This window comes from Bidens hawaiensis, unplaced genomic scaffold (genome assembly GCF_021521415.1).
Source record: "Bidens hawaiensis isolate Kalapana, Puna unplaced genomic scaffold, B.hawaiensis_p1.1 tig00006390_1, whole genome shotgun sequence".
NCBI lineage: Eukaryota > Viridiplantae > Streptophyta > Magnoliopsida > Asterales > Asteraceae > Bidens > Bidens hawaiensis.
This window is the reverse complement of record NW_027491431.1, coordinates 380,555-408,362: the sequence shown is the minus strand read 5'-3', so window position 1 is coordinate 408,362 and position 27,808 is coordinate 380,555. Positions and strand designations below refer to the sequence as shown.

The 27,808-nt window shown below is 35.9% G+C and overlaps 2 protein-coding genes and 1 pseudogene across 3 annotated transcripts; 1 reads left to right on the top strand and 2 right to left on the bottom strand.

The window, feature by feature from the left end:
- The first annotated feature begins 2,446 nt into the window (after positions 1–2,446).
- Positions 2,447–8,244, top strand: LOC143632414 (glutamate receptor 2.7-like; annotated as a pseudogene). Its single transcript, XR_013153511.1, has 5 exons — positions 2,447–2,803; positions 2,943–4,231; positions 5,295–5,604; positions 6,660–7,051; positions 7,732–8,244. The product of XR_013153511.1 is annotated as a glutamate receptor 2.7-like (transcript).
- Positions 8,245–8,460: 216 nt separating this feature from the next.
- Positions 8,461–13,503, bottom strand: LOC143632413 (apoptosis inhibitor 5-like protein API5). The gene is made up of 16 exons (XM_077100946.1): positions 13,426–13,503; positions 13,170–13,334; positions 12,858–12,957; positions 12,706–12,771; positions 12,526–12,623; positions 12,363–12,437; positions 12,107–12,256; positions 11,960–12,025; positions 11,800–11,865; positions 11,105–11,215; positions 10,925–11,014; positions 10,727–10,833; positions 10,540–10,654; positions 10,382–10,447; positions 9,364–9,461; positions 8,461–8,701 (listed from the first exon to the last, which is right to left on the bottom strand). Exons 1-16 carry the CDS (start codon positions 13,501–13,503, stop codon positions 8,491–8,493), a joined length of 1,662 nt encoding a protein of 553 aa, XP_076957061.1. The 3' UTR covers positions 8,461–8,490.
- A 1,396-nt stretch (positions 13,504–14,899) lies between these two features.
- LOC143632412 (uncharacterized) lies at positions 14,900–17,203 on the bottom strand. The gene is made up of 4 exons (XM_077100945.1): positions 16,835–17,203; positions 16,612–16,691; positions 16,484–16,542; positions 14,900–15,379 (listed from the first exon to the last, which is right to left on the bottom strand). The coding sequence occupies exons 1-4, from the start codon at positions 17,120–17,122 to the stop codon at positions 15,075–15,077; spliced, it is 732 nt and encodes a 243-aa protein (XP_076957060.1). The 5' UTR covers positions 17,123–17,203; the 3' UTR covers positions 14,900–15,074.
- Between the last annotated feature and the right edge of the window lie 10,605 nt (positions 17,204–27,808).

The window sequence follows — 27,808 nt, the reverse complement described above, 5'->3', positions numbered from 1 at the left end:
ATTTGTATAAAGAGTAAAGATCACCGAAAGACCAGCCCTTTACGAATAGTCTCTCACCAATCCATCAAGGAATAGCCGGTCACTAATGAATTCGTGAACATTCTATTCACAAGTGAGCTAGCTATCCAATATTTATGATGTATAGGTAGAAGTTGTTGTTTGAAGAGAACCGATCAATAACTTTGAAAGCGGATAATCAAAAATTTAATAAGCCTTGACAACTGAGAAATTAAAAAGTCTTAGTAGCATTTAATTTTAAAAAATGCTTAATATTAGGTTTTGAAGAAACACTAAGTTACCCCGGCAGATTACGGATAATTTTAGGGTCAAGTAGATGTTTCCCACGAGGGTTAGGTCCGGCAAAGATGGTTATTCTTCTGATGACCTGCAAAACAGACACCGTGAGCTCGTCACTGAGAAGGGGGGGTACCTCCTTGTGACCACCCTCCGGCGTGAGAATCAGACTAGATTGCTCTGAATACAAGTGTATATTAAGAGATTGCTAGAAAAGATAAGATGTGATAAGGTAATGTAATGTGTCCATACCATTCCAAGGTGTTGGAGTATTTATAGCCGAAGGTAGGTTTCCAAGCAGGTACATTCGGCTGAATAGTATTCCTGTTCTGCCAACTGTGGGCTACGCACGTGCCATGCTGGTGGTTGGTGGGTAGGCAGTTGCTGATAGTGACCAGGCCGGCTGTGTACTATTCTTGTTCCACCAACTGCAGGCTACGCACGTCCTCCGACAGGTTGGTGAGTAGGCAGCGGCTGATAGTGACATGCAGTACAAGAGCGTGCTGCTCGTCATACTGTTGTCAGTGAGCTGTCGTATCTTTGGTCAGATCTTTTGTCCATACCTCGTCAGGTACAGTACAAAAGATCCTCCAGTATCGTACGGACTGGCTCATTTGTGCGGGAGTGTCCTCGGCTTTGTGCGGGAGTGTTCCCGGCTTTGTGCGGGAGTGTTCCTGGCTTGCTCACTCCTTCTTCAGGTGACATTACTGAATTATTTAAGAGTTAAGTGCCTTGTGCGTGTAGCCTTGCTGCGCGGGTAGCCTTCCCTGATGGCTAGTATCCGTTGCTGCGGGAACAGGCGGAGTACGTCGACCATTGGGAGGCTTTTCCTGCGGGAACAGCTTGCGTACTGCGCGTAAGGACGTCACGTCTCTGAGCATGGTGGGTCCTGCGGATCCAGTTGGTTTCTGCGCAGACGTCTCTTCAAGGTGAGTTGCGAGTTTAGCCTTTGCGCAGACGTCCCTGTTGAAGGTGAGTCTTGCGGGTTCAACTGCGCAGACGTCCCTCTTTGAGGTGAGTCTTGCGGGTCCAACTGGGCTCTGCTGGGACCTACCTCTTCATGTTTCGTGTAGATACAACTATTTTAATTTTTCAAGATAAGTAAACAATCCGTTAGAAAAGTCACTTTTGTCTTATAAATTGCGTAGGAATGTAGGCAACAATTCAACAAATATCTAATGGGGGTGTTTGGTAGAGGAATTTGATTGGGGAGAAATGGAATTAGAAATATTTCTTTTGTTTGTTTTTCACTTTTCATTTCTATTTCTCTTTCTATTTCTCTAAAACTAGAGAATTCCATTTCTCTTTAAAACAAAGAGAAATCCATTTCTCAGCAGCCTCCTCATAGCATGTCACCACCTCGTCTCCGGCCACCACCCCGTCTCCGGCCACCACCTCGTCTCCAAGTCTGCAACCGCCACCTCGTCTCCAAGTCTGCAACCACCACCCCGTCTCCGCCGTTCGCAGTGGTGAACACAGAGATGGTAACCGGTTGTAGGTTGCAGGTGGTACGGGTGAACGGAGATTAGGGTTTCAAGTGGTGGTTCGTGGTAAGATAGGGTTTTCAGATGGTCGGGTGATTGTGGTCGCAGGTGGGTGACAGTGGTGGTGGAAATCGGCGGTGGTCGCAGGTGGCTTCTGATTATCATCATCATCATCGCCACCACAACCACCACCACAAAATCTCCAAAGAGGCAGTGATGACAGATCTGAGCCTCCTTTTTTCTATATCTTATGTTCCAAAAATTTGAATCTTTTTAATTTCTTGTGTACTGTGGTTGAAGAAGGGGATTTGGTGGCGGCAGCCGGTGGTGGTGGGCTGTGGTTGAAGAAAGGGCTGTGGTGGTGGTGCTGGTGGTGTGGGGCTGTGGTGGTGGGGCTGGTGGTGGTGGTGGGGCTGTGGTGGTGGTGCTGGTGGTGGTGGGGCTGTGGTGGTGGGGCTGCGGTGGTGAGTGGTGTCAGGTTGGGTGGAGGTGGGGTTGGGTATGGAAGAGTTCTCTGTTTATTTTCTCGTGTACCAAACAAGAGAAATGATTCTCATTTTCTATACCAATTCTTTTTCTCTACAATTCCATTTCCATTTCTATTTTCTCTCCTTTTTCATTCTCTGTACCAAACACCCCCTAAGTTTCTTGCAATGGTCTCCAACATTGACCAAGTCGTGTGTTGTTGATATTTCTACGCCAGTATTGTCCCTTCCTATAAAAGCAACACAACAAATTAAATATCCAAAATGTTATAGTCCCAAATATGCCTTCTTGTTATGCACCTTCAAAGCTAATCTTACTCTTCTTAGTATCATTAATTTTATCAAACAGTTCGACCTCGGCAGCCTTGAATCGAACCACGAACATAGGAGTGATCATCAACGAAGGTTCAAGAGCAGGGAAAGAACAAAAAACCGCCATTGAAATTGCGGTCCGAAAGCTAAATTCGGGCTCCAAAAACCATAAGTTGGCTATCCATTTCAACAACTCTAAAGGAGACCCTCTTGAAGCTGCTTCTTCAGGTTATCATTATTATATTTGGACTGCTCAATATGATTCTTGTTTGTTTAATGAAACCTTATAAATTTGATACAATTAAAATAATGACAAGCCAACTTCTTGATTTGAGCAACTGAAAGTTTATTAACTTGTATGTTGCAGCGAGCTATTTGATCGACAAACAACATGTACAAGTAATAATTGGGACAGATACTTGGGAGGAAACCGCAGTAGTAGCGAAAATAGGACAACGTGCTAAAATCCCGATTATTTCTTTGACTGTTGATGCTTTACAACCTCTATCACGCCTTCAATGGCCTTACTTAGTACAAATGACCAATCTAAGCATGCACGATGAAATAAACTGCATCGCACATATCGTGCAAACGTATAACTGGAAACGGGTTGTTGTGGTTTATGAAGACAACATATATGGTGGTGAATACCGGGCCATTTCATTATTATCCGAGGAACTTCAAAAGATTGGTTCTTTTATCGAACACCGTGTGGTTGTTCCTCATTTCACTTCACCGTTCGACCCAAAGGAGACCATTCTTGAAAATTTATTAGATGTCATTAGAACAAAGCAATCTAGGGTTTTTATCGTGTTGAAAACATCTTTACCGGGAGCAACTCGGGTGTTTGAAGAAGCTAATAAACTTGGATTAATGGGGCGAGACTCGGTTTGGATTCTAGGAGATGGTTTTTCTAGTTTTCTTGATTCGTTAGACACGTCAGTTTTAAGGCTCGTGCAAGGTGCTCTAGGTCTGAAGACATACTATTCCGAAAAGAGCACGCGATTTCTAGACTTTAAGTCTAACTTCAAGACGGTTTTTAGATCAAACTATCCAAAGGAAGATAGATTTGAGCCTGGAATCCATGCTATACGCGCATATGATAGCATAGAAACTATCTCACTAGCTTTAGATCATTTAGGAAATTTAAATGATACTATTGACACTAAGAAGTTGTTGGATACGATTTTATCCAACAACTTCTCTAGTCTAACAAGTACGATAGATTTTAAGGGAGAAAAGCTTTAAGAGGTGTTTCAAGTGGTGAATATTATTGGAAAAAGTTACACAGAGCTTGGGTTTTGGTCACCCGGGTCAGGTTTTTCAAATAGTCTTGGGTTCAGAGAGTATCATAGTCTAAGACAAGTAGTGATAAACTGGCCCGACGATCTAATAAGCAGAATTCCAAAAGGATGGGCGATGCCAAGCAATGCTAAGAAAATGAAGATCGGGGTTCCGAATGCAACGTCATTCGATAGGCTTGTGAAAGTGGAATGGATCGAGAGTACAAACGAGACCAAGTATTCGGGTTTTTGCATTGAGGTTTTCGAGGTTGTAGTCTCGGTTTTGGAGGAGAAATACGGTTACGCGTTACCTTACGAGTTCGTAAATCATACGGGCTCGTATGATGATACGGTTGATCAAGTCTATTATAAGGTACTCGTTAACTTACATTATTGCCATTGATTTCTACCCAAATCCTAGTTCTAGATAAATTTGCAATGAGCTAAGAACTTAATTCATAAATCCTTAGAAAATAGAACAAAAAGTTGGATAGAGATTCATTTAATCACGATTCACGACTTATTGGTGTGGACTTTTCGTTCGTGAATTACTTTGACCTTTGACCTTTGATTTTTCACCTTACTAATTTTTTTAACACGTCTTTCAAGTTGACAATTTATACTTGTTACATAACCACTAATTTTTATTTCTATACGTGGAACAATTCTAAATCATTTCACTTATATTAATACTTTTGTCTCTCTTACATTTGAATACCATACTAGATATGTAAATAAAACTTTATCAAACTAGTAATCACAACCGGCTCAATCATTTTAAAGGCTTAAAAAATGGATTTTGAGACCCTCGTGACAATTATGAATTAAAAGAAAAAAAAACAAAGGAAAACACTTATTACAACTTTACAAGTCTCAAAAAACTTATGATCTCACCTTAATGTTTACCACCAAACCAATATATAATTTTGAGTTTACCTTGCCCATTGTAACATATTTATATATAATTATTGTTTTATTTGAATGTCTTAATTAAATGTGAGCTTAAAGCCTTTGATTGATTTCACTTCACAGGCAAGCCCTGTTAATAGTTTATTTATATGTTTTTAAGTTTTGTACCGTGTACCTACACGTATCATAACCTACGCATTAAGAATAAAATAGATGTGTAGGTTGTATAGGTAAAAATTCAAATGAATTTCATTTATAGAAAGATGAAACTATAAATGTGAAATTTGTTTATTTTTAATTCTTGGGATTGTAAAAATAGACTGTTAATTTTGTTATGCTTATTCTCACAATATAAAATTTATTGGGATAGACATCGCATATCTTGACCCACTAGTTAGCGACGGATTTACCATTTTGACGATATCAAGTATCCATTTTATATATAGCAGTAATATAAAATCGTATATTAAATATTTATTGCTGATGTTCTTTTCACTTTTATGCATGCTTCTTTCTTTGATGAGAAGAACTATGATGCCGTCGTTGGTGATGTTACGATACTGGCTAATCGTTCTCGGTACGTGGAGTTCACACAACCGTTTATGGAGTCAGGGTTGTCGATGGTGGTGCCAGTGAAATCAGATAATCAAAGGGCATGGAAGTTTATGAAACCATTCACGGTTGAGATGTGGCTAGCCACATTATGCATATTGCTATACACAATGTTTGTGGTGTGGTTCATGGAGCATCAAGTGAACCGAGAGTTTAGAGGTCCGTGGAAAGATCAGCTTGGAACTGCATTATGGTTCACCTTTTCCTCCCTTTTCTTCTCTCACAGTAAGTAACCAGTTGGCTTTTAGAAAACTAGTATGAATCCATGACTCGTAAACAAGTTGAGTCGAGCTCGAGTAGTTTGCCATAATAATAGAGCTCGAGCTTGGCTCTTTGAGTAGGGTATGTTGTTCATTGGTCGGTTTTGGGGTTATTTGGGTTGATTTGAATATTGTGAAAAAAAAAACTAATGAAATAAAAAAAATATAAATATTAAAAAAAGTTTGTATCTTTAAAAAAAAAGTTGTAAATTACATGGATGGTCCATCTGGTTTACCTAGTTAGTTGTTTTGGTCTCTAACTTTTCGAAATTACACCTTTACACTAATAGTTTGTACAACCATAATATCAATGGTTTTGTAGAGTGGATGTAAGTGAAGTTCTTTGTTAAATGCATGTAAAATGACTAAAATACCCCTTAAAGTTAAAAAAAATAAAATCGCATATGATTTCCATTCCGACACTGAATACAATCGAATAAGAAGTGGTTCAAATATTCAAAACCCAAATTTGAATTTGTCATTCCAATCATATTCGGTATGAATTTCGGGCTTTTATGTCCGATTTTTGAGCTTTTTATTCAAAGCCTGAGCTTAGCTTGTAAGAAAGTTTTCTAATTTAGCTTGGGCGCAACTTGTTTATTTTTATTAACTATTCACAAATTTATTTCTATTATTATATATCCATCTTTTTTATATATATTTGTATTTATAGCTTGTTGTACATGGCATAGCATATACTATTTAAAAGGGGGTTGCGGCGCAGCTTGTTGCCCGTTTGCCTGGCACTTTATTGTAATCGTTTTGATTTTAATGATAAATTAAATGATTCTTGGGTGTTTAACATTTCTCTTATAGTTTATACACAAAATGTATTTATTATGTAATATATATTTTTCTATATTAGATAAAAAGTTGTTATATATATTTAATTTAAATATACAATATAATAGGCTTGTATAGGCTCACGAGCTTAGACAACATCAAGCAAGGGTTCATTTACCAAGCAAGTTTAAGTTTAGGCTCTGGTAACGAAACTGTTAACGTGGAATTATGATGTAGGAGAAAAGATACAAAGCAACCACAGTAAAGTTGTGGTGATGATATGGCTCTTTGTGGTGTTCATCTTAACCTCTAGCTACACGGCTAGCCTCACTTCAATGCTCACGGTTCGTATGCTAGAGCCAACGGTTAGAGACATTGAATGGGTAAGGAAAACCAACGCATCCGTGGGATGTGATCCTGATTCGTTTGTGGGCAGGTACTTGAGGGATGTTCTAGAACTGGAAAATATTAAAAATGTGTCGCTACAAAGCGAATATCCTAGCTACTTTAAGAACCGAAATATAAGTGCGGCATTTCTCGAACTTCCTTATCAGAAATATTTCCTCAAGGAGTATTGTAACGAGTACGCGGTTGTCGGGCCTTCATACAAATTCGGCGGCTTAGGCTTTGTAAGTATAATAACTATATCGTTTTCTTTGTTCTTTCACTATATGTGAGGCAATATAGGTTCGCGATGTCTTTGTCAAAAGTTAATAGGAGTCTATACTCTTGTTTAAAAATATATTTATTTAGGTTGGGGGCGTCTTCACGGGTTGAAGGATCGAACTCAAACACGGCTCGAAGTCGAAAATTATGTTAGACGCATGAGTCATGACAAGCCTATTTGCAGGTTGACACATGACTCATGTAACGAGAAATTTGATTATTTCTTTTTTGTATTTATTAATTTTTTACTAGCAAATAAATAAATCTAATGTTTATTTAACTTTTATCCTTTAATTTTCTCACAAAATACTCATCAAAATAACTTGTCACAATATCATATTTTTCAATTTCTTTTCACAAATAAGCAGGCTAACCTACAAGATTCACATGACCACAATCTGTTTAGCAAAACTACTAGAACGAGTGAACGACATGTCCATAATCTGCTTAGCTCAATGTGTCCATGGATTCGACCCGAAACATCAAGCTCATTTTGACCCGTTACCTTTTAGCTATATTGTTTCTCTCACCTGTTTCGAAATTAATTCAAGTAGACATGGTCATAACTAGATTGAAATAGTCGCCTCTTAAAGTTAAAAACACCAAAACAATTACTAAATGCCTTTATGATGAATCTTTGTAGGTCTTCCCAAAAGATTCTCCGATCACCGATGATGTCTCGGGTGCCATATTATCCCTCTTGGAAGACAGAAAAATCAGCAACATAGAAAACAAATGGCTCGACACCCCTCAAAACTGCTCAAGTACCAATCCCGGGTTGGAAACCGAAAGACTCACCCTCGCTAACTTTTGGGGAATATTCCTCATCTCGGGTGTCACCTCAACCCTAAGTCTGCTAATCTTCCTTTATCGGTTGCTCCACAACCAGATAGAGCAACGTATAATGAGCTTCAATGGCTCTCGTTATTCTAATGAGAGTCATTGGAGAAAAGCAGTCAGAATTGTTCAGATTGTTCTTAGCTTGAACCATAACCGAGTCAAACCAAGAGATAGTGTGGAGGAACACACTAACGAGTGGGCTAGGCAGACCCCACCAAGATGGGAGTCGGTTAGCCCGACCGAGGTCCCAGAGCATTTGGAAATTGGTAGACCTACTCAACTTGAAACTCCCATGAGAAATATTGATCAGAATTAGTTTTGTAAAGTTTATAAAATTAGCTTTGTAGTTTGTATATTATATATACTTTTATAAAGTTTTCTATGTTCATTTTTTATCCATTTGAAGACTACAAAAACCGACTCAGATGATAGCCAGTGCATCCGATGATGTGTATATAACTGAAATACAAAATAAGAAAAAATTCTTAAAACTCAAATATCAAAACATCTAAAGTGTCGAATAACCTGCCTGTCAATCTTATACGTGTTTTAGAAGTGAGACTTAATGATAATAACCTCTTCCACGACCCTGACCCTGACCCTGACTGCGCCTACCCCACCCCCTACCTTGACCCCCTCCCCTTGAACCACCACCTCTCCCGCCGTATGATAAGCCATCAAAACCCCGGTCAACAAGCTGGTTGTTGACTCCACAACCCCTTTTGTTTGATTGGTTGCTAGAACCCTTTACAGCATCTGCGGGCCGTTTCTTTCTAAAGAATTAAAAAAGTTTGTGTAACTTTTTATACATAGGTTAAATAATGTATGTTTATGTATGAAACACTTCAGGTCCCACTTATTATAAATAATGTGTTAATGTATGAAAACATAAACTATGTTATTAGTAAGCGCAAATACAAAGACCAAAAAAAAAATACTTTACGTATTTTCTCATTGAAGTTCCTTACCAACTTTTTGTACATAAACAGCCAGCATACTTTCATACTTTCTGTATTTTCTCATAAAAATTCCCTTAACAATTTTTTGCACATGAAAAACCAATATAATTAATTTTCTTTCTCATATAATTCTCTTTAATATTTTTTTACGCATTAAAAGTCCTTCCACATGTTTATTTGAACAAAATTGTGATTTATTTTTCTTATTAGTAGTACTTGAGAAAAGAATTGAGATAAATTAATGTTTTAAACTACACAATGGAAAGGCAAAGCACGTTCAGTGTTCGTGTTTTCTTTTCCATTTTTCAATTCAATAAGTTGATAATAAAAAATAATCTTTTAAAACTAACAAAAAACTGAAAACATATAAATGTTTATTATCGCTATTATAATGTAATTTGTCAGATAAATGTTTTCATGATTTCGTCCGATCATAGTTAATTTGCCCTATCAATTAGAGATTTTAATGAACATACCCGGCTGTGTTTGTTGGAGCTACAGTCTTAACCGCTTCATTCCAAGATAAGTTAACTCTTTTGTCTCCAATAAATGAAGGTGATTTCAAATGCAACGGCTGCATTAAAAAAAAAATTGCATAAGATCCTGTTTTTTTCTCAAATGCATTTATATAATATCAATTAAAAAAAGTAAAAAATATCATAAATGAAGACACTTTATACTGATATAGACAAGTACACAGCCTACCATATAACCGAACCGAACAAACACAAACAGAGCATGTTTGTGTGTGTTCGTTTGACTTAAACGAACGGTGTTTTCTTGTCTGTTCGTTTGTTAAGAAAGTGAACATGTTCATGTCCGTTTATGATCGTTCGTTGACACTATAAACGAATGTAAATGAGCAAGCATACATGAACAAATGTAAATGAGCAAACATACATGAACAAACATAACTGAGCTGAGACAAAAAGAACGTTAACTAACAGTGTGTTGGGCCTAAAAATAGATAAAACTAGACAATTGCAATGGGCATAAAAAATCAAATAAATATTTTCACAAACATAAGTGAATGCACTTAAACAATGCGAACTAACGAACATAACTGAACCTAAATGAATGAACAATGTCTGTTCGTTTATCTAAAGAAAAAAAGCTTTGTTATTCATTCACTTAATAAATAATCAAACATAAACGTGCTTCCAGTCGAAAAGTTCACTGAACGTTTGGTTCGTTAACAAGCCAACCCATGAATTATCGCCTCTAGACTTTATCTACTAATTCAAAGAAAAGAAATCAAAGTAACATATACTCGGGAAAAAAAAAGAAAAAAAACACGCACACACACACTTTGTTTATTCGTTCACTTAATAAATAATCGAACATAAGCGAGCTTCTGGTCGAAAGGTTCACTGAATGTTTGGTTCGTTAACAGGCCAACCCATGAATTATCGTCTCTAGACTTTATCTACTAATTCAAAGAAAAGAAATCAAAGTAACATATACCAAAGGAAAGAATATTATTAATTCGAATACCTGTGTCATTGCCAAAATGTTATTGCACGTGCGCAACCCCGTTGTAGCGTTCTGCTTTTGGATTTTCTGCATATTAAAAGGTTGTAATTATAGAGTACAAACATACAGAAAAGATACAAGGGTTACAATGAATGAACAAATCATATTTATGAACTCACAATTCTTGCCTTTTCTTCATCAGATACACTAGTACCTGTTGACTTATTTTGTTGACCCATTCCTTGTGTTAGTTTCTTCATTGAAGCTTTAGTTAGGTCTTCAACACAGCTTAACCTGTAAATACAAAAGTTTTTAACTACTATAAAAGGGTATTTCGGAATTTTAAGACTAATAATGAAATACTACCGTTCGGTGAAATCTTTGTACAACTCGGTGAAGTCTTCACCGAGCCTGTCTGATGGTTGACCAGTCACTATTTTGCAACCGCATAAACTGTTAGTGGCATTTGGGGCCTGTTTTACAAAAAATTGATTTAAACTTCAATGACGGGATAATATGTGGAAATGTTAAACACAGAATACAAATTTATAAAATATTACCCACCTTGTTGGCTAAATGGTGGAATGTGTATAACATACACTCGACATATGTGAAGTTCATCTCTTCTCCTGTTTTCCTTCGAGGCATGTATTTCTGAAAAGAAAACAATAAAAAAAAATTTTAAAAGACAAAAAATATATTATATTATTACTATAAAAAAAGATAATTTCTTTAAAAGTATACTTTTAAGAGCTGAACAACAGAAGGAAGGATCTGCCTCGAGTCTTGAGGCGCTGCGTATGGTGAACTCTCTGCAAGATTCTTGAGCAAGTCTACTTTCCGTTCTTCGGGAAGCTTCATATCAAATTAATTTTTCGCAAAGAAATCATGATTTAATATATAAAAAATGTACAACAAACAATGATGATATTGTACGCGCATTCATTATTCAGTTTGAAACAACAAAGAAAACAAACCGAATTCTTATTCGGTTATTCGGTCGGTTTGAAACCAAATAACCAATCTGGTCTTCAGTTATAACTAAATAATGTCATACAGGATAGACATACCCAGTACTTCACAATTTTTTTTTCTCAAATGTATGTTTTATAATCCCAACTCCAAAAATTTTTTACTTAGATAATCTTTGTGCAATACTTTAAATTAATTGCATTATTTTACTGAATAAAAAACTATCCAAAATTATTAATCTATACATAATTATGAATAAAACTTGTTAATAAATGAAAAATTACACCAAATTGACTTATCTTTATATACTACTAGTGAATTACTGGATTATAATAAAAAGCAACAAAGTAAACTATTTTTTAGCTAAAAAAACCAGCTCGGTTTCTGATTTCGGTTAACCGGAAAATGAACCAATGAACACCCGTAACTGGTATTGACACGAGAAACAAATTTGAAAAGATTAATACCTTATCGAAAACAGGGAGAATGTGCTTGTTTAAATAATTGAGGAACTTGCTACTTGAAGCACCCCTCTGTATAAAGTATAAAGTTTCAGTTAAAAGAAAAGGTAATCTGCCAGTACTGAAAAACAAATTGTATAAAATATAAATACCAAAATAGACATACAATAAAAAATGGGAGAGCCATATATAAACATGATATTAATCTATCAACATGGTCCCCATCTGAAACCTGCATTTTGATAGTCATAATCAGTGCAACTTATCAACAAGTTAGGGCAAAATAACAAACATAATAAACAATTAAACTCACACTAAATTGTGCATCAAGATCAGCTTGACCTTCAATGATTTCAACAAGCTCTTGCACACGCTCGGTTGGAGCTTTTTCTCCAAATATGCTCAAACTTTTTAAAAAATCCATGAACATCTTGAACTCTGCTCCTGTAACATCTTGTAAACTCTGCAATTTAAATCATACATATAACAAACTTAGGCTAATTGGAAAGAAAAGAAGATATACATGTGATTGAAAGAGTTTATACTGAATGATAACATAAGAAGCATACTTTTTTTATTAAATCAGTTATATGCCTTTCCATTTGCTCCTGTGGCTTCAACAGCTCGGATTTCAAAGGAAACACCTAAAATTAAAAATATTTAATCAGACAAAACAATTACATTATAATAAAGAAAAACAATAACTGGAACTGAGAATTGAGATCTTGTCACCTTGTCCCTGATAAAGACGAGAGTCCTCTCACGAAGACTATCATCTGTAGCGGGTTCATCAACGCTCTCAATGTGCTTAAATAATGCCGTCAATGATGCTGCAAACACATTATTTTTTACACTTACAGTTATTAACTGGGTTTCAAACATTTTACTACAAAATTGAAATCATTGATGTACCTTTCACATCTTGCCTTAACAAACACAAAAGAGCTTTATGCACTGCATCACGCTCCACGTTTTCTTCTGAAAGTATTTAAGAATTCAAGGTCAAATAAATAACTTTAAATAGCGCTTCATCAATTGAGAAACTTGAAAACCTAATAATTTACCAGCTATGAGAAGTTGTGCAAGGATGTCAACAATCTTGGAAATATGCTCCGGCGTATCCTTACAGAAAAGAGGGAGACCACGAATGGCTTGCACCCGTATCTTTTACAAAATAAGCAGGCAAACACAAAGTAAGAAACAAAAATCAATCCTTATGCAACAAATGTCTGGTATACATGTGCTAGGAGACATTAAAGTACAACTACATGCATTCTTATAACTAACAATGAGCTTGAAGTCATAGCAAAAACAATTAAGAAACTAATTCTCAAATCGGCACCTGTTAATCAAACAATTTAAATAATAATACTGACCCCGAGCTCTTCGGCTTCGCACAAATCGAGATGAGCATCAACAGCAGATCCAGATAATCCAGGAAAGAACTTGAAAAACCTAGGGATCAATTGAGCTGCCAATTGCCTGGCCTTAATACTCGAACTCATCGCCGCCTCAATAATACTCTTGTAATCCTCCACATTCTACATATATTAGTAACAACAAGACATAGATTAATAATAATAATAATAAAACCCTAATTTAGAGAAAAGCGGAAACCCTAGAAAGGCGAACCTGAGACTTGTCTTTGGCTTCGCTGAGGCGTTCGCCGTACACGTAGAGCTTTTCGATGTCGTTTGAAGCATCCGCCATTGGATGTGTTTGTTGAACAACAGTGAGGTTGTTGAAGAGGTAGTGATTTGGAGGTGAAAGTGGAGGTTGAATTGATGATATGATTTGAGTATGTGTTATTGTGAATTTGTATGAATCAAGTGAGGATGATGATGATGATGAAGACGATTGCCTGCAGTCAGTCAGTGTGTCACGTAAAACACCACTTCCCCTAGTAATGGACAGATTCAGACTTGTTTTATATTTTGTTTCGCACCCAGTCAGTTTTTTGGTTTGATTAATAACCAAAATCTAAATTTTTGTTTATGTTTAGAATACAGGAAACAAATAAATGCATAGATAAATTAAATGAAGTTATAACTAAATAAAATGAAGTGAGGATATAAATACATGAAATGAAGGTATAAAAAAAACTATAATGTATGAAAATTTGAATGGTTCGATTAATTTCGGTTATTTCAGTTTTTGGTTTCGTCGGTTGTTGGTTCAGTTTCGGTTAATGGTTCGGTTATTCTCACCCCTAGTTTGGACAAAAGTGAAATTGAATGCCGAGTCTAATAAAAGTTTAATCCTATTAGTTGTGGTCGAATTCAAACCCCATATAGTTGGTTTGTTTTGAGTCAGATCTCAGGCTTAACCTTGTTGCATGTTTTCATTTTTTTTTCAACATTAAAATAGCTTACATTGAACATGTTATAGTCAAGTTTAATCTCGTATGATCAGATATATGATGAAAGCCAAATTATCACTTAGACCATGGCATTTGAAAAGTTGGCTTTACGTTTGTTCATGGCAAATGTGGATTCGAGCCAGCTAAGAGAAGAAGATGCACGAGACACCGTTCCAGACAAAGAATTTTTGAAAACGGATCTGCAAGTATAAGAGAATAGTTGTTATGTGTGGTGGAGGGAAAAAGGTTTTTTTTGTGAGGAAAACAACCTATGAGGGCTGATATGGATGAGAGAACCGTTTGAGGTTTTCTTAGAGTGCATGTGCTCTTTAGATTAATCCATTTGTTTAAACCTAATTACTATTTAAAGGAAATTGTTTTTTTTTTAAACAAAAATACACCAGGTAAAAAAGATAGCTCAATTTATGCATCTATGGCTTCCATTTATTTCATAAAAATCACTTACCTTTACAATATATTTGGCATCATTAAAACAATGCTTAGTTTGACAAATTAAAAAGATAGCTCAATTTAGCTCCAACTGATCTTCAAGAGATCAAACTGATCAGACTTTTTTATAATTGAAAACAAGTCTGATTAATCTGTAATTTTGTTCTCAGAATAGTAATCCGTACTTTTGAACAAATAGATTTAGAAAATCACATGCAACAAACCCTTTTGACACGTTTCCTTTTTAACTACATTTATGTGAGCATACACATTGAACTCGGACTAAAACACAACAAATATAAACTCATTTATAAACAAGCCAAAATTATTGCTTCTGCAAGAAGCTTATATTACAAGCACCGAAATTGCTTAAGAAACAAGTCAATGTTTATGTTCTGTTTTGTTGACTCACTACAACAACCTTCGAAACGAAAAAACTAAATGTTTCAAACAATACTCTAAAATAAGCTAACTACATCATGAACATGTCTAATGCACGTAAAACATCCTTAAAATCAAACTCACTTGTTTTTTTGTTAAACCGCTCAACCAACTTGTACCTCGTGTCGTTCAAGTAGAACGACTGTGCGGTTTCCAAGAGCCATTTGGCCTCCGAGTCGGTTAATTTGCTGGCAAACACGATATCGCCACGAATAAGAACTAAATCTTTGGTTTCTGTAAATTCTTTGTAATGAGAAACCGTGAAGTAAGGGGCGGCTTGAGTTCCTCTCGCTTTGTAATCTTCAAGACCCGTGAAAAGTATATGTGGCATCTGCACTGTATCAAGATGGATGAGTCAAACGGGTTAGGTTGAACCACTAACACTTTTTTAATGTGTTAATTATGATTATGATAACAATATTGTTACAGTTAGAATGCAAATCTTTTCAATAACACAACTTTGGATGACTTTAAACTAAGGTCGACATATTCTGATTTCTGACACGACATGAATATAGTCAGGGTTTGTGTTAGCGTATCTAACCCTTTTGAAAAACAAGTCGTGTTCAGGTTGAAATGTTTAATTAAAGGGGTCGTGTTCAGGTTGACCTATTTAACCATGGCGACCCACTAACTTGCTTAACCCACCTTTTTACAACCCACCAACTTGATTAACCTGCTTAGTTTAACAGGTCGGCCCACTAACAAGTTTATGACCTTTTTAACCTACTTTCTTGCATGCAACCCACCAACTCATCAAATCGGTTTAGTCAAACAGGCGACCCACTATCCCGTTTATGACCTGTTTTTGCCAAGTTTTTACAGCCCACCAACTCGATTAACTGATTTAGTTATAAAGGTTGACTCACTAACCCGTTTATGGCCCATTTAACCAACTTTTTTACAACCCACCAATTTGATTAATCCATTTAGTTAAATAGCCCGTTTAACCCACTTTTTTGTAGCCCACCAACTCAATTAACACGTTTACCACTTGGTTATCCCAACCCACCAACCCGTTTGGCGCACTTAGATAAATGGGTTAAACGGACCGTGTTCAATTTACTGATTTTAATTTTAACTGTGTATGGGCTAGAGTTGATATTTTTTACATGAATACAAATATGGGCCATGCTCGGGTCGAACAATCTAACCAGCCAAGGCCACAAGCAGACATGATTGGCACCCCAACAGTTTAAACCCGTTTAACGATTCGACCTGTTCACCTATAAGCTAATTGTTTTATATTCGGCCCATTTAACACGTTTGAGATATAACACAACCCAAATCGACCTATTACAAGTAAATGATGCTGCTATTTTGAATGCACATGGTTCCTTATTTATTAATAAAACAGTTAAACCATTTTTAAAAGTAAGAAAATAAATAAGCCTACATGGTTTGCCAAAAGAATAAAGATGCATGCAAATTAAATCAAACCTTGCACAAACATGGTTGTATAACCACTTCCCTTCCACACTGGAATCATGAAATAGCGACTACATAAAAAGTGTGAATTGTCAGAAAAAGAAAACTAAGAAATGAAAATAACATTGGTAACAAATTACCAGTCAGCGGCTCGGTGCTCCAACAAATGATACAACTTCGTCTTCATTGATGCACCAATATGACCTCTTCCTATATGAAACTAAACTGAAAGTAAAAATGACAATCAACTGGTTAGCATAGGCCAAGACAAATAATATTTATGAAAAGGTTGAGAAATGAAAACTTTGGCAAAAATGCATTATATATAAAAGAAAAATCAATAAGTGGATCAACAGAACTTACATCTTCCCAAATTTTAGCTAGATCTTCAGGAGTTTGATGTTTTGCTCTCTCGATGTCAATGAGGGACTCTAATGGCTTGTGTTTCAATGGTGAGAAGCCAGACGCGAAGTTTGAAAACGTGTGGGACCCATGTGGAACCGATTTAAGAAAGTCACCTGAAACACGATGCCCGATTGTGGATCCTCTTTGCACAGAACTGGCCAATAAAGACTGCTTTTTAATAAATAATGAATGATGTTCAACTGAGGATAGAGCATGCCTTGAGAGCCTGGTTGCTACACGTAGCATTGTGCTTTTCTGTTATTCAATGTAAAGCAACACAAAAATCTTTCAGTTCTATGTATGCAAGAAGTTACATTATATCAGAGAAATATTGTTTTAAACATTTAATCTGTTACAACAGTTGAAATGTTCTAACATGTTGCATAATATAACAACTTTAGCAGCTATCCAATATGCTAGTGTTAAATTGCATATACCAAGAACAAATACATGGAATTGGCTTCAAATAATATGAATATGAATATAATGGCCCAGTATCATAATCAGAACAAAACACACGATAACATCAAAAGTTGTTATACATCAAAATAAAAGGCAGACGGGCAACAAGCCGTCCCGCTAGCCCCCTTTTAAATTGCAAAACCAAGTTTTTTATAAATAAACTACACTGATGGATCTCATTTCATTTGAACCTCAACAGAAAACTATCTCTATTACACAAATCAGATCAAACTTCTCAGAGGCATTTCATCGAACAGGTGGAGTGCAAGTATGCAACAAATTGGTATTCACCGCAAACAGATCGAAGCATATCAGATTCAATTTTATGGAATATAATAATAATAAGAAGAAGAAGAAGAACACTGCCAATTATTCTTTATTATCATGTTTTTGACATATCCAACAAAGCAATTTGTGAAAAAAAATATAAAGTTTGCTATACGCGTGTATACCTGAATTGCAAGATAGCCGGAACTTAGACACCACGGCCGGAGTTTCTCTGAGAGAGAGAGAGATCTTAGGTTGCATTTTTATGGGCTCCATGCTGAGCCCAATTAACCCAGAAACCCATAAAAGCCCAAATATATAGGGTATGTTTGGTAGCCGGAAGTTGGTGACCAAAAGCTGAAAGCTGGTAGCTTTTTAGATATATTTAGGTGTTCCTATCAAGTCACTTATAAAATCTTTTGTTCCAATCAGGTCACTAAAGTTTTATTTTTGTTCCAATCCTAGATATTTTACCCGCATAGCAGATAATCTAGTTTTTTTTTTTTTTTTTTAATTAAATAAATAAATATAATATAGAAGACCTGAACATTATTCATGATACACAATTACAACTTCCATCTTCAAACCCTACCAGCCCTAATACCATCATCTTATTCAATCGACCATCTTTACATGCATCAAGAACACATCTTTATCAATATTGATGTCGAATCAAGAGCCAGATTTAACAACTAGTGTTGAGGAGGAAGTCGACATATCCAACAACGATCACAACATGGCTTCAGTACCAATCGAACAACAGGTGGTGTGTTTATTTTACCTTTACTTCTTAATATGTGCACGCCAACTGCTCGATAAAATGCCTATGTGAGACTTGCGTTATTTTTGTGAAGAAAACAAGTATATTGGAAATTTATTTTAGTTGTTAAACTATATGCTGTTTGGTTTTACGAAATTGAAATGAGACTTTCTCAATATGCTAGATAATTCATACGTCATTACTACTTTGTTGCAATTGATGAAATTGGTGACGTAAATTCAATGCTTTTATTATCTACTGTTGGAATTAGTACTAGGAAGTATGCCCATGAAAGTTTATGTGAATATGCAATATGTGATCATGTAATGTGTACGGTGCTTCAAATGGCCCACTTCAACTGTTGAACGGGTATGACCCGGACCGGAACCGGAACCGGAACCGGAACCGTTTACATGAAATTATGAAACCCGGAATCGGACCATTTACAAATGGGCCGGTCCGGGTTTTGAAACGGTTTACACCACACCCCGTTTTGCATGCATAAATGATTTATTCAATGAAGTAGCCTGCATATGAATATTCTGTTGGAAATTTTGGGCTACATATGCAGGTTACTTCATATGCAGGTTACTTCACTTGCTGTTAACCCAAATGCACGAATGGTTTATTTAGTGGATGAGCGAATTCGGTACCGGTAACGAACCGGTACTGAAATTGGTACCGATTTGGGTTAATTACTTGTCCAACTTGAGTAAAATTAGTTTATAATATTAACGCGGTACAAGAGTAAATATTTATGCACTAATTTGTTCATATATATAATATTAACCCGGTACATATGCAGGTTTCTTCATATGCATAAACATTTTTGTTCTTTTTTTTTTACTTTTTTAATTTTTGCCTTTTTTTTTGGTTTTATAATATTTTAAAAAAAACTGAGATGAAATTTAGTTAATTAATTCATCACTGATCTAATTTTACTCAAGTTGATATTATCAACTAAATGACGTGCACAAATTAGTACCTGTACAAGGAAATTTTGTTATTCAACTCTTCACCTGTAATGGGTTTTTTACTTGTCCAACAGTGACAACTTAAGTAAAATTAGTTGCATTTGTGTCGCTGACCATCACTTTGACCAAAAATTGGCATTTCCTGAATTTTAACAAAAAGATGTCAAAATGCTTATGTTTGTTGGCTGTGTATTCAATACTGGTGCAATATCGATTCAGACACCTATGTTATACAAAGATGATACCAACTGTTTAATCAAACTCCTTCTAGTAAAGAATTATTTGTTTTTGCACAACATGATATTTTCCTTGTACCGGTACCAAAGTTTTGAGTTTCGGGATCGGTAACGGTACCGACATTTTCTGAATTTTTACCTTCAATACCATGGTACCGGTACCGAACCGAATATTTCGGTACCGGTATCGGTACCAAGAATTTGTGATTTTCAAGATCGATATTTTCGGTACCGGTACCGGTCGGTATCGATACGGTACCGAGCTCATCCCTATTCACAACAGTCTCAAACCCTATCAACCTAATAGAAGAGAGATTATAGGGTTTGAGACTGTTATGAATAGGGATGAGCTCGGTACCGTATCCATACCAACCGGTACCGGTACCGAAAATATCGATCCCGAGAATCACAATTCTTGGTACTGATACCTATCTACTCTAAAGATGGTTATTTATATTATGTTGTTTTTATTGATGACTATCATAGATTCACTTGGTTTTATCCTCTTAAATCCAAAACGGGTCTATATACGGTTTTATCGGCGTTTATAAATCCTTGTTCAAACACAAGGTGCAAGAAAGATCAAAGTTTTTCAAAGTGACGGTGGAACGGAGTTTGTTAATCACACGGTTCGAAAAATCTTTTGTAACATTTCGGGTTTTCCGTATCCGTTTATTTTCATTTTAATCGTTGTACGAATATTTTCGGATTCTAATCTTTCAATAAGAATTTGCATTTATAAGTATTAAGTTTCCTTATGTTCACATTTAGCCCTCCATGATCTAGTTATTATTTATTTCCTACTTTTAACTTAAATAGTTCATAAGTGATCAAATTAACAAACTTTAGGGGCCATTTGTGACAACGTCTGAAAGACACCACCAACCATGGCCGGAGCGCCGCGCGGCGGTGGCCATGGGGCTGGTCCCGCAGCGCGTGGGGGAGGTCAGATCAGTCAGTTCGTTTAATTCCATTCGTTAACTCGTTTAAGGCATAAAATCGGTTATTTTGAGCATGAATCGCGAGAATTAAGGCCCAAGACATCATCATATAACTGAGATATATGTTATAAATCGTTCCTTATCAATCAAGACTCAATCTTTATGATATATTCAGTGATTCTTTCATTAATTACGAGATTAGTTGCTTAACGGGCCAAAAAGCCTTTAATTAGTTCGTTTAGGCTTTTCTATATAAACAAATCATAAACCCCTGCCACAAAACTTTACCTAAACCCTAACAAATATCCCTCAGCCGTCACTCTCTCTGCCTCTCTCAATTCTCTTCGGTTTTTTGGTGTTTCGTTGAAGAACCGTTCATTAAACGGTTGACTTTGCATGTTTAACGACCTTTGCTCTTTATATCTCATCATTCGTGCATATTCCGGGTAAATTGTAAACTGAGTTTTTGTTCATAAACATTCTCTAGTCGATAAACCTCAATCAATTTCTGAGATTGACGGTTATTGATTGGTCAATTGCTTTAAAACCCGAGAAAGGGTAAAATAGTCAATCTGTTTGACTTCTCGTTTTCTCGTACTTTTGGTCGGATTCAATGTTCGGTCCAGAAGACTTTTCTTCTTGAAATTAAATTTTAAGGGTTCTGACCAAAACCCGACTCCCGACTCGAAGTTCGGATTCTGGTCAGACTCGACTCGTTTAACTATTAAAATCGACATAACTCGAGTTATATTTATCTGTTTGGATTGATTCGGGCGGCAATAGTTTTGCTTTTACTTGTACTTTCATACCGTTAAGTTTCAGGTTCTGTTGGATATTTTCGTTTGGCGCGTTAATCGGAAGATTCTTCGTTTATTTCTTAATATCATATTAACTCGCTTATCTTAAGGTGAGTTTTGTCATTCCCCCGTTTTCACATATTTTCAAACGTTTTGGGGGCGTATACGTACTTATAGTATTTCGTATTATACATATCTTAATCATTAGCGAACGTTGTATTGTGTGTGAATTGCTAAACTTAAATTGCTAATTGATTACTTGTTTAATTTGCGCATTCGGAGAGGTCCACCATGTTCTCATTATAGTATGATCATACGACCGTTTAGTTGTAACCGGCACCCGATTCGCTTGGCAATAGTTCACTTGACACTTATTTGCTCCATTGGTTTGGTTTATTTACCGCTTTACTTGTGTTTTGCTACTTTTCATATTATACATTATTGCAAAACTTAATGACTTGCTCACTCAACATATTTGTTGACAAAACTATTGTATTTTCTACGTATATGCAGGTTATCGTTTAAACTGAAGACTTGGAGTATTGGACTGCTAGATTGAGACCATAGACTATTTCAAAAAACACTTTATTTAAGTTATAATTTGGATTATTTCTATTTTGTCATGGATTATTTGTTTTGGATTTATTTGCTATATTTGGATATTTTGTTTTATTTGGAATAAAATTAATTATTAGATATTGTCACAATTATTGCATGATAGTTACCTCCAACTATGAGCAATCATGCTCACGCGCCGGCATTTCCACCTTAGGTTGGGGTGTGACATCTTTGAAGAAAATGGTACCTTTCATTGCTATTCGTGACCTTACACGCCTCAACAAAATGGTCGAGCGGAACATAAACATAGGAATATTGTTGAAACAGGCTTAGCTATGTTATTTAATGCTCACGTTTCCGCTTCTTATTGGGTAAAAGGCTTTTACCTCGGCAAAATTTATTATTAATCGATTGCCGACTTCATTATTAGGCAACAAGTCGCCATTTAAATTATTTTTTATCAAAACCCACAATATGCAAATTTTTGCATTTTTGGTTGTCAAGTGTTTCCCTATTCACGAGATTATTCCAAACATAAACTTGCACCACGAAGTATCCCATGTGTTTTTATTGGGTATAGTCCACAATACAAAGGATATCAGTGTCTTGATCCATCTACTTCTCATATTTATATTACTCGGCATGCTCGTTTTAATGAAACGGTTTTTCTCTTTCAAGGTTCCATTACTGCGACAAGTTTGCCTAGCCTTGATATCACAACCTTTTTAGAAGAACTCAACGAACCAGAATCAACTAGCTCAAACCCGGCACCATCACAACTAAACCAGCCATCAACATCCTTGTATAACCCACCTACTACAAGACTAACTCCTTGCACTTTATGCTAGCCCACTACATCTCAAACTACACCCTCACCCCAGACTCACCCACAGCTCACAATACTTCCTCATCATCAAGCCCAAACTCACCACTTATTCCATTAACCACCAATATTTCCCATCAACCACCAATACTACAACTAACCCCACTCACCATACTAATATTTCCCATGCAACTGACCCCACCAATATTTCTCATGCAATCACTAATACCTCACCCTTGCTACTGAAGCCATACCAACTTCTACTCACTCTATGACCACTAGGTCCAAAGCCGGGATTTTTAAACCGAAACATGTAGCCGATTTAGCATCTCTCTCTACTCACTCTCTTCATGTTGCCTTAACCGCTCTCACCGAACCGCGTGGTTTCAAATCAGCGGCCAAAGATCCCAAATGGTTGGCCGCTATGCATGAAGAACTCGATGCTTTACACATAAATCGAACGTGGACGTTGGTTCCTCGTCCACCATCTACAAATATTGTTGGGTCAAAGTGGGTTTATCGCATTAAGTATCATTCTGATGGGTCTGTCAAGCGATACAAAGCCTGTCTCATAGCACAAGGCTATACACAAATACCGGGTCTCGACTATTCGCATACGTTTAGCCCTGTTGTCAAAGCCTCAACTGTTCGAACAGTCTTATCCCTTGCTGTTTTGAATAATTGGAAGTTACACCAACTTGATGTCGAAAATGCCTTTTTGAATGGGAACTTAAAAAAGACCGTTTTTATGGAGCAACCATCGGGCTTCGTTAGTCTAAAATTTCTCAATCATGCATGTAAATTATCCAAAGCTTTAGATGGTCTAAAGCAAGCATCACGAGCTTGGTTTCAACGTTTAAGCTCGTTCTCTTATCTTATGGTTTCACTTGTAGCCGTGCCGACACTTCTTTGTTTGTGTTCCGTCAAGCCGCGTGCACTATGTATTTACTGGTCTATGTGGATGATCTTATTCTTACCGGAAATAACGAGGCAGCCATAAGTGCATTTATATTTCCAGACTTAATGCCGAGTTTTCCATCAAAGATCTTGGAGATCTCAACTATTTCTTAGGTCTTGAAGTGGCCTATACTGACACCGGTCTCTTTCTCACACAATCGAAGTACGTCATTGATATTCTTAAGCGTGCGGGTCTCTATGACTCCAAACCGATCAGTACACCGCTAGCACCTCATGAAACATTTGTCATGACCGGGGAACCTTATTCTGATCCAACGTCATACCGGTCCCTTGTTGGTGCTCTTTAGTATTTAACTTCACGCAGCCAGATTTATCTTGTAAATCAGGTTTGTCAGTTTTTGCACGCTCCAACCATTGATCATTTTCAATCGGTTAAACGCATACTTCGCTATGTGAAAGGAACCCTCTCATTTGGTCTTACATTCAGAAGACCCAATAAATCCTCTCTAGTTGGATACTCTGATGCTGATTGGGCTCGATGTCTTGGGCTCGATGTCTTGAAACACGTCGATCCACTTATGGTTATTCTATATTTTTGGGAGGCAATCTTGTGTCATGGTGTGCAAAGAAACAACTGACTGTCTCAAGATCTAGTTGCGAATCTGAGTATAGGGCTATGGCTAACACGGCGGCAGAAATTGTTTGGACTACTCATTTACTACAGGAACTAAATGCCTTACCACCCGATCGACCCACCCTTCTTTGTGATAACAAAAGTGCTATTTTTATGACTTAGAACCCAGTTTCTCATAAGCACGCTAAACACATTGATTTGGATTATCACTTAATAAGGGAGCTTGTTACCTCTGGCAAATTATATACAAGGTTCGTCCCAACCAATCTTCAGGTGGCAGACATCTTCACCAAAAGTCTCCCTCGTGCCTCGTTTGAAGCCTTCCGCACCATGCTTCGACTGGGGGTAATAAGAAAGTCAATCTCCATAATTATTGTATTTGTTTGTTACTCGTTATTGATCCTGGTCAAACTCCTAAGATTGAGGAGTTGATTGTTGTATATTTTTCATATAAATATTTATGTAATCCTCTATCAAAGATGAGGTTGATTTTACCAATTGTTCCACTTAGATTTTTGTTATGAACTTCTTAGACTTTTGTTCTGAATTTCTTAAATTTTTTATTCTGAACATTTTAAGTTTTGTTCGGAACTTCTTAGTTTTATGTTCTGGACGTTTTAAGTTTTGTTTTGAATTTCTTAAATTTTTGTTTTGAACGTTTTAAGTTTTTTTCTAAACTTATTAGTTTTTTGTTATGAATTCCTTAGATTTTTGTTATGAACTTCTTAGTTTTTTGTTCTAAATTTCTTATATTTTTGTTCTAAACGTTCTAAGTGTGTAATTCGTTTTGGTTATTTGTTCTGAGTGTCTTACAATTTTGCCCTAAACTTTTAAAGTGTGTTCGTTTGGCCATAACACTTAAATGTACATAGATTCTTCAGTTTTGTTCAGAAGTTTAAATGTACATAGTGTATTCAGTTTTGTTCAGAACATTTAAACGCATTATGAACCCTAATCAGCGCTCAATTGAGTGTATTATTCTGAAATTCCATAATCAATTACTGGTTCAAGCCTCCTACACATCAATTCGATAGATTAAATCATCAATTTTTGATCAATTTGAAGATTCTTGATGTTCAACGACGTTCTATTTTGATTTTGGTTTTTCACTTTTGAGATTTCATACTTTAAGCTCTGATTAGGGTTTAGAAATTGGATTAGATAGAGTGTGGAGTTCAGAATTTGAATCAGAATCGATTTGTAATCGATTAATTTGGTCACGAACTAGTTTTGGGTTATTTACGAAACAGGCACCGCGTGTTATATAATCTAACGCTCTAGAAGGTCGCGTACGTAATGTATGATAAGCCACTATTGTACAATAGTCCACCCCTACTTATTTAATATATGTTATTATTGTTAGTTTCAACTTTTATTGTCATTATATGCTTCTATTTGAAAATCGACTGTCAACGCTAAAAAATAGAAATTTTTTCTTAAAACGGTTATTATCATCATCATTTAATATAGCGGGTAGGAGTTAGGTGTGTCCGCTCTTAAAATAATTATCTCATTTAAAGCATTTCCTAAGCCACCTTAAAATGATTAGGACATGCCATGATTTTATTAGGCAATAATGTTGAACAAAAAACTCACCCAAAAATATAGCATTATTTCGCCGTTTTCTATTTTGCTTTTTAATTTAATGTTATTTAAGTTTAGTTCTTATATAGTTTTGTTTTATTTTATTTTATTTAGTTGGAACAATGTTTAAAATATTAAATATAAATTGTATTAACAAAATATATCTTTTGTAGTATTAAAGAAAGTGTTTACAGCTTGGAGGCCGAATTGTAGAAGCGTTATCAAGAACAGGTTAATGAGCAAATTCAAATTTTTATAGCTGGCACTGGGACATGCGATGATGTGCTAAATAGTTGGTCATTTATTGAATATCCATTTGTAATACACAACTTGATTGAAATATTTTTGTAAAAATTTTCAACACATTTTATTTATTGAGAATTAATGTTATTTGTGTCTAGAAGAACTAGTCTATATTTTTAATTTTTATAAGAGAATAGGTATCATCAATGGCAATTTCATCACTAATACATAGTTGATTATTCAGTAAATATTATGTCGGTACCGGGTGAAAAACCCTGTTGGTCATTGCTAAATGGTTGATCATTTCCTGTGAAATTTTCTGATACAAAAAATTGCATCACAAATTCCTACATGCACATAATTTGCAAAATTTTTCGAATGACAAAAGCCACTGATTTTGTGACAAAGCTACGACAAATTAGCGACACAACTGATAAAAAGCATAATTATTTTATACTTAATGTCGCAAATGTGTTGGTCACAATTATTTTGAATTATTATTAACTTGATAATTTTATTATTAATCCATTAATGAAAATTCTGTTGTTGATTTGTTATGGATAACTGATATTGCCATGCATGAGACCTTCCACCTATGATGCGTCCATTGGTGATCCTACGTAAAAGTTGTCAGCGATCCTTTAGTGAAGTCTTTATCCTTCTCCTTTTTCCCTTAAACCTTGATCGGATTACTAGTCCGTCCTACTTTCATCGAGCGATGGATCACTGACAGAATAATGAAAATCATCTGTGTATATGGTTTCGTTAGATTCGTTTACTTAATAATCAGCTGACTAAAGACACAACTGATTCAAGAGATTCATAGAAGGGGCTATTCTAAGAGCACCCTACACCCCATATACGCTCCATATAGTCTTATACGGGATCATATATGCTCTGTATAGAGCTATACGGGGGGCTATATGGGGGCCTATACGTCTCGTATAGCCATATACGGGACGCATAAGGAGGTGTCCCTAATAGGACCCTTTAGAAGACAACTTGATAGATTTTATATTAGTTTAATTATTCTAGCCAAATAAATAATTATACCTTTTTTAAGTATCTCTTTTGTGTTGGAAAATTGGATAATATGAATGGAAATTTATTAAATTATTAATATTAAATTCTTCATGTCACTTGTTTGATTTATTAGAATTTATATTAATATTAAATTCTTCATATGGTGAAAACTCTTAAGTAGAGCTCTTTATGAACTTATTAGTTTTTATTAGACTTTATATCGCTAATTAAATATCTAATTAAGAGAGATTATTCACTATTCATAACCCTTGTATGTGGTAGGCTATGTGCCTCATTTTTTATAATGCTAGAAAAAATATAAGGTTGAAAATACAAGGAGAAATGTATGTATACATAAAGAGTTCTTGGTGAAGAAGAAAGTCTTGAAGACCATATATTAAGAACCTATAGAGATGAGTTTCTCTATTCGATTCATCAACCTTTTCATTCTTTTTATTTTTTCCACAAGTCCTAACACTATAATTTACCTGATGTAACCTCGGGCGCGTGGATACTCCAGCAGTACAAACTGCTTCAGCTGCTGTACCCTGGGAGACAAATGCGTTGTCTTATGTAAGGGGACGAAATCTGTTTTAAGGGAAGCGTGCTGAACACGTACCTCAGCCTCAACCATCAACTTTTGTTTTGTTTATTATTGCAGCCAAAGAGACTACTAGAAGTCGTTGTGGTAAAAATTGGAAAAATTATTTTT

What these genes read in the sequence shown, in the direction of transcription:
- LOC143632412 (XM_077100945.1), bottom strand. Translation starts at nt 17,122, where the DNA reads ATGCTACGTGTAGCAACCAGGCTCTCAAGGCATGCTCTATCCTCAGTT. An exon ending in TAGCTAAAATTTGGGAAGAT is followed by an intron (nt 16,692 to 16,834) that starts GTAAGTTCTGTT and finishes CTTTCAGTTTAG; the next exon opens with TTTCATATAGGAAGAGGTCA. An exon ending in TACAACCATGTTTGTGCAAG is followed by an intron (nt 15,380 to 16,483) that starts GTTTGATTTAAT and finishes ATCTTGATACAG; the next exon opens with TGCAGATGCCACATATACTT.
- LOC143632413 (XM_077100946.1), bottom strand. Translation starts at nt 13,503, where the DNA reads ATGGCGGATGCTTCAAACGACATCGAAAAGCTCTACGTGTACGGCGAA. An exon ending in TTCTCCCTGTTTTCGATAAG is followed by an intron (nt 11,216 to 11,799) that starts GTATTAATCTTT and finishes TTTGATATGAAG; the next exon opens with CTTCCCGAAGAACGGAAAGT. An exon ending in GCTCCAACAAACACAGCCGG is followed by an intron (nt 8,702 to 9,363) that starts GTATGTTCATTA and finishes TTAATTCTTTAG; the next exon opens with AAAGAAACGGCCCGCAGATG.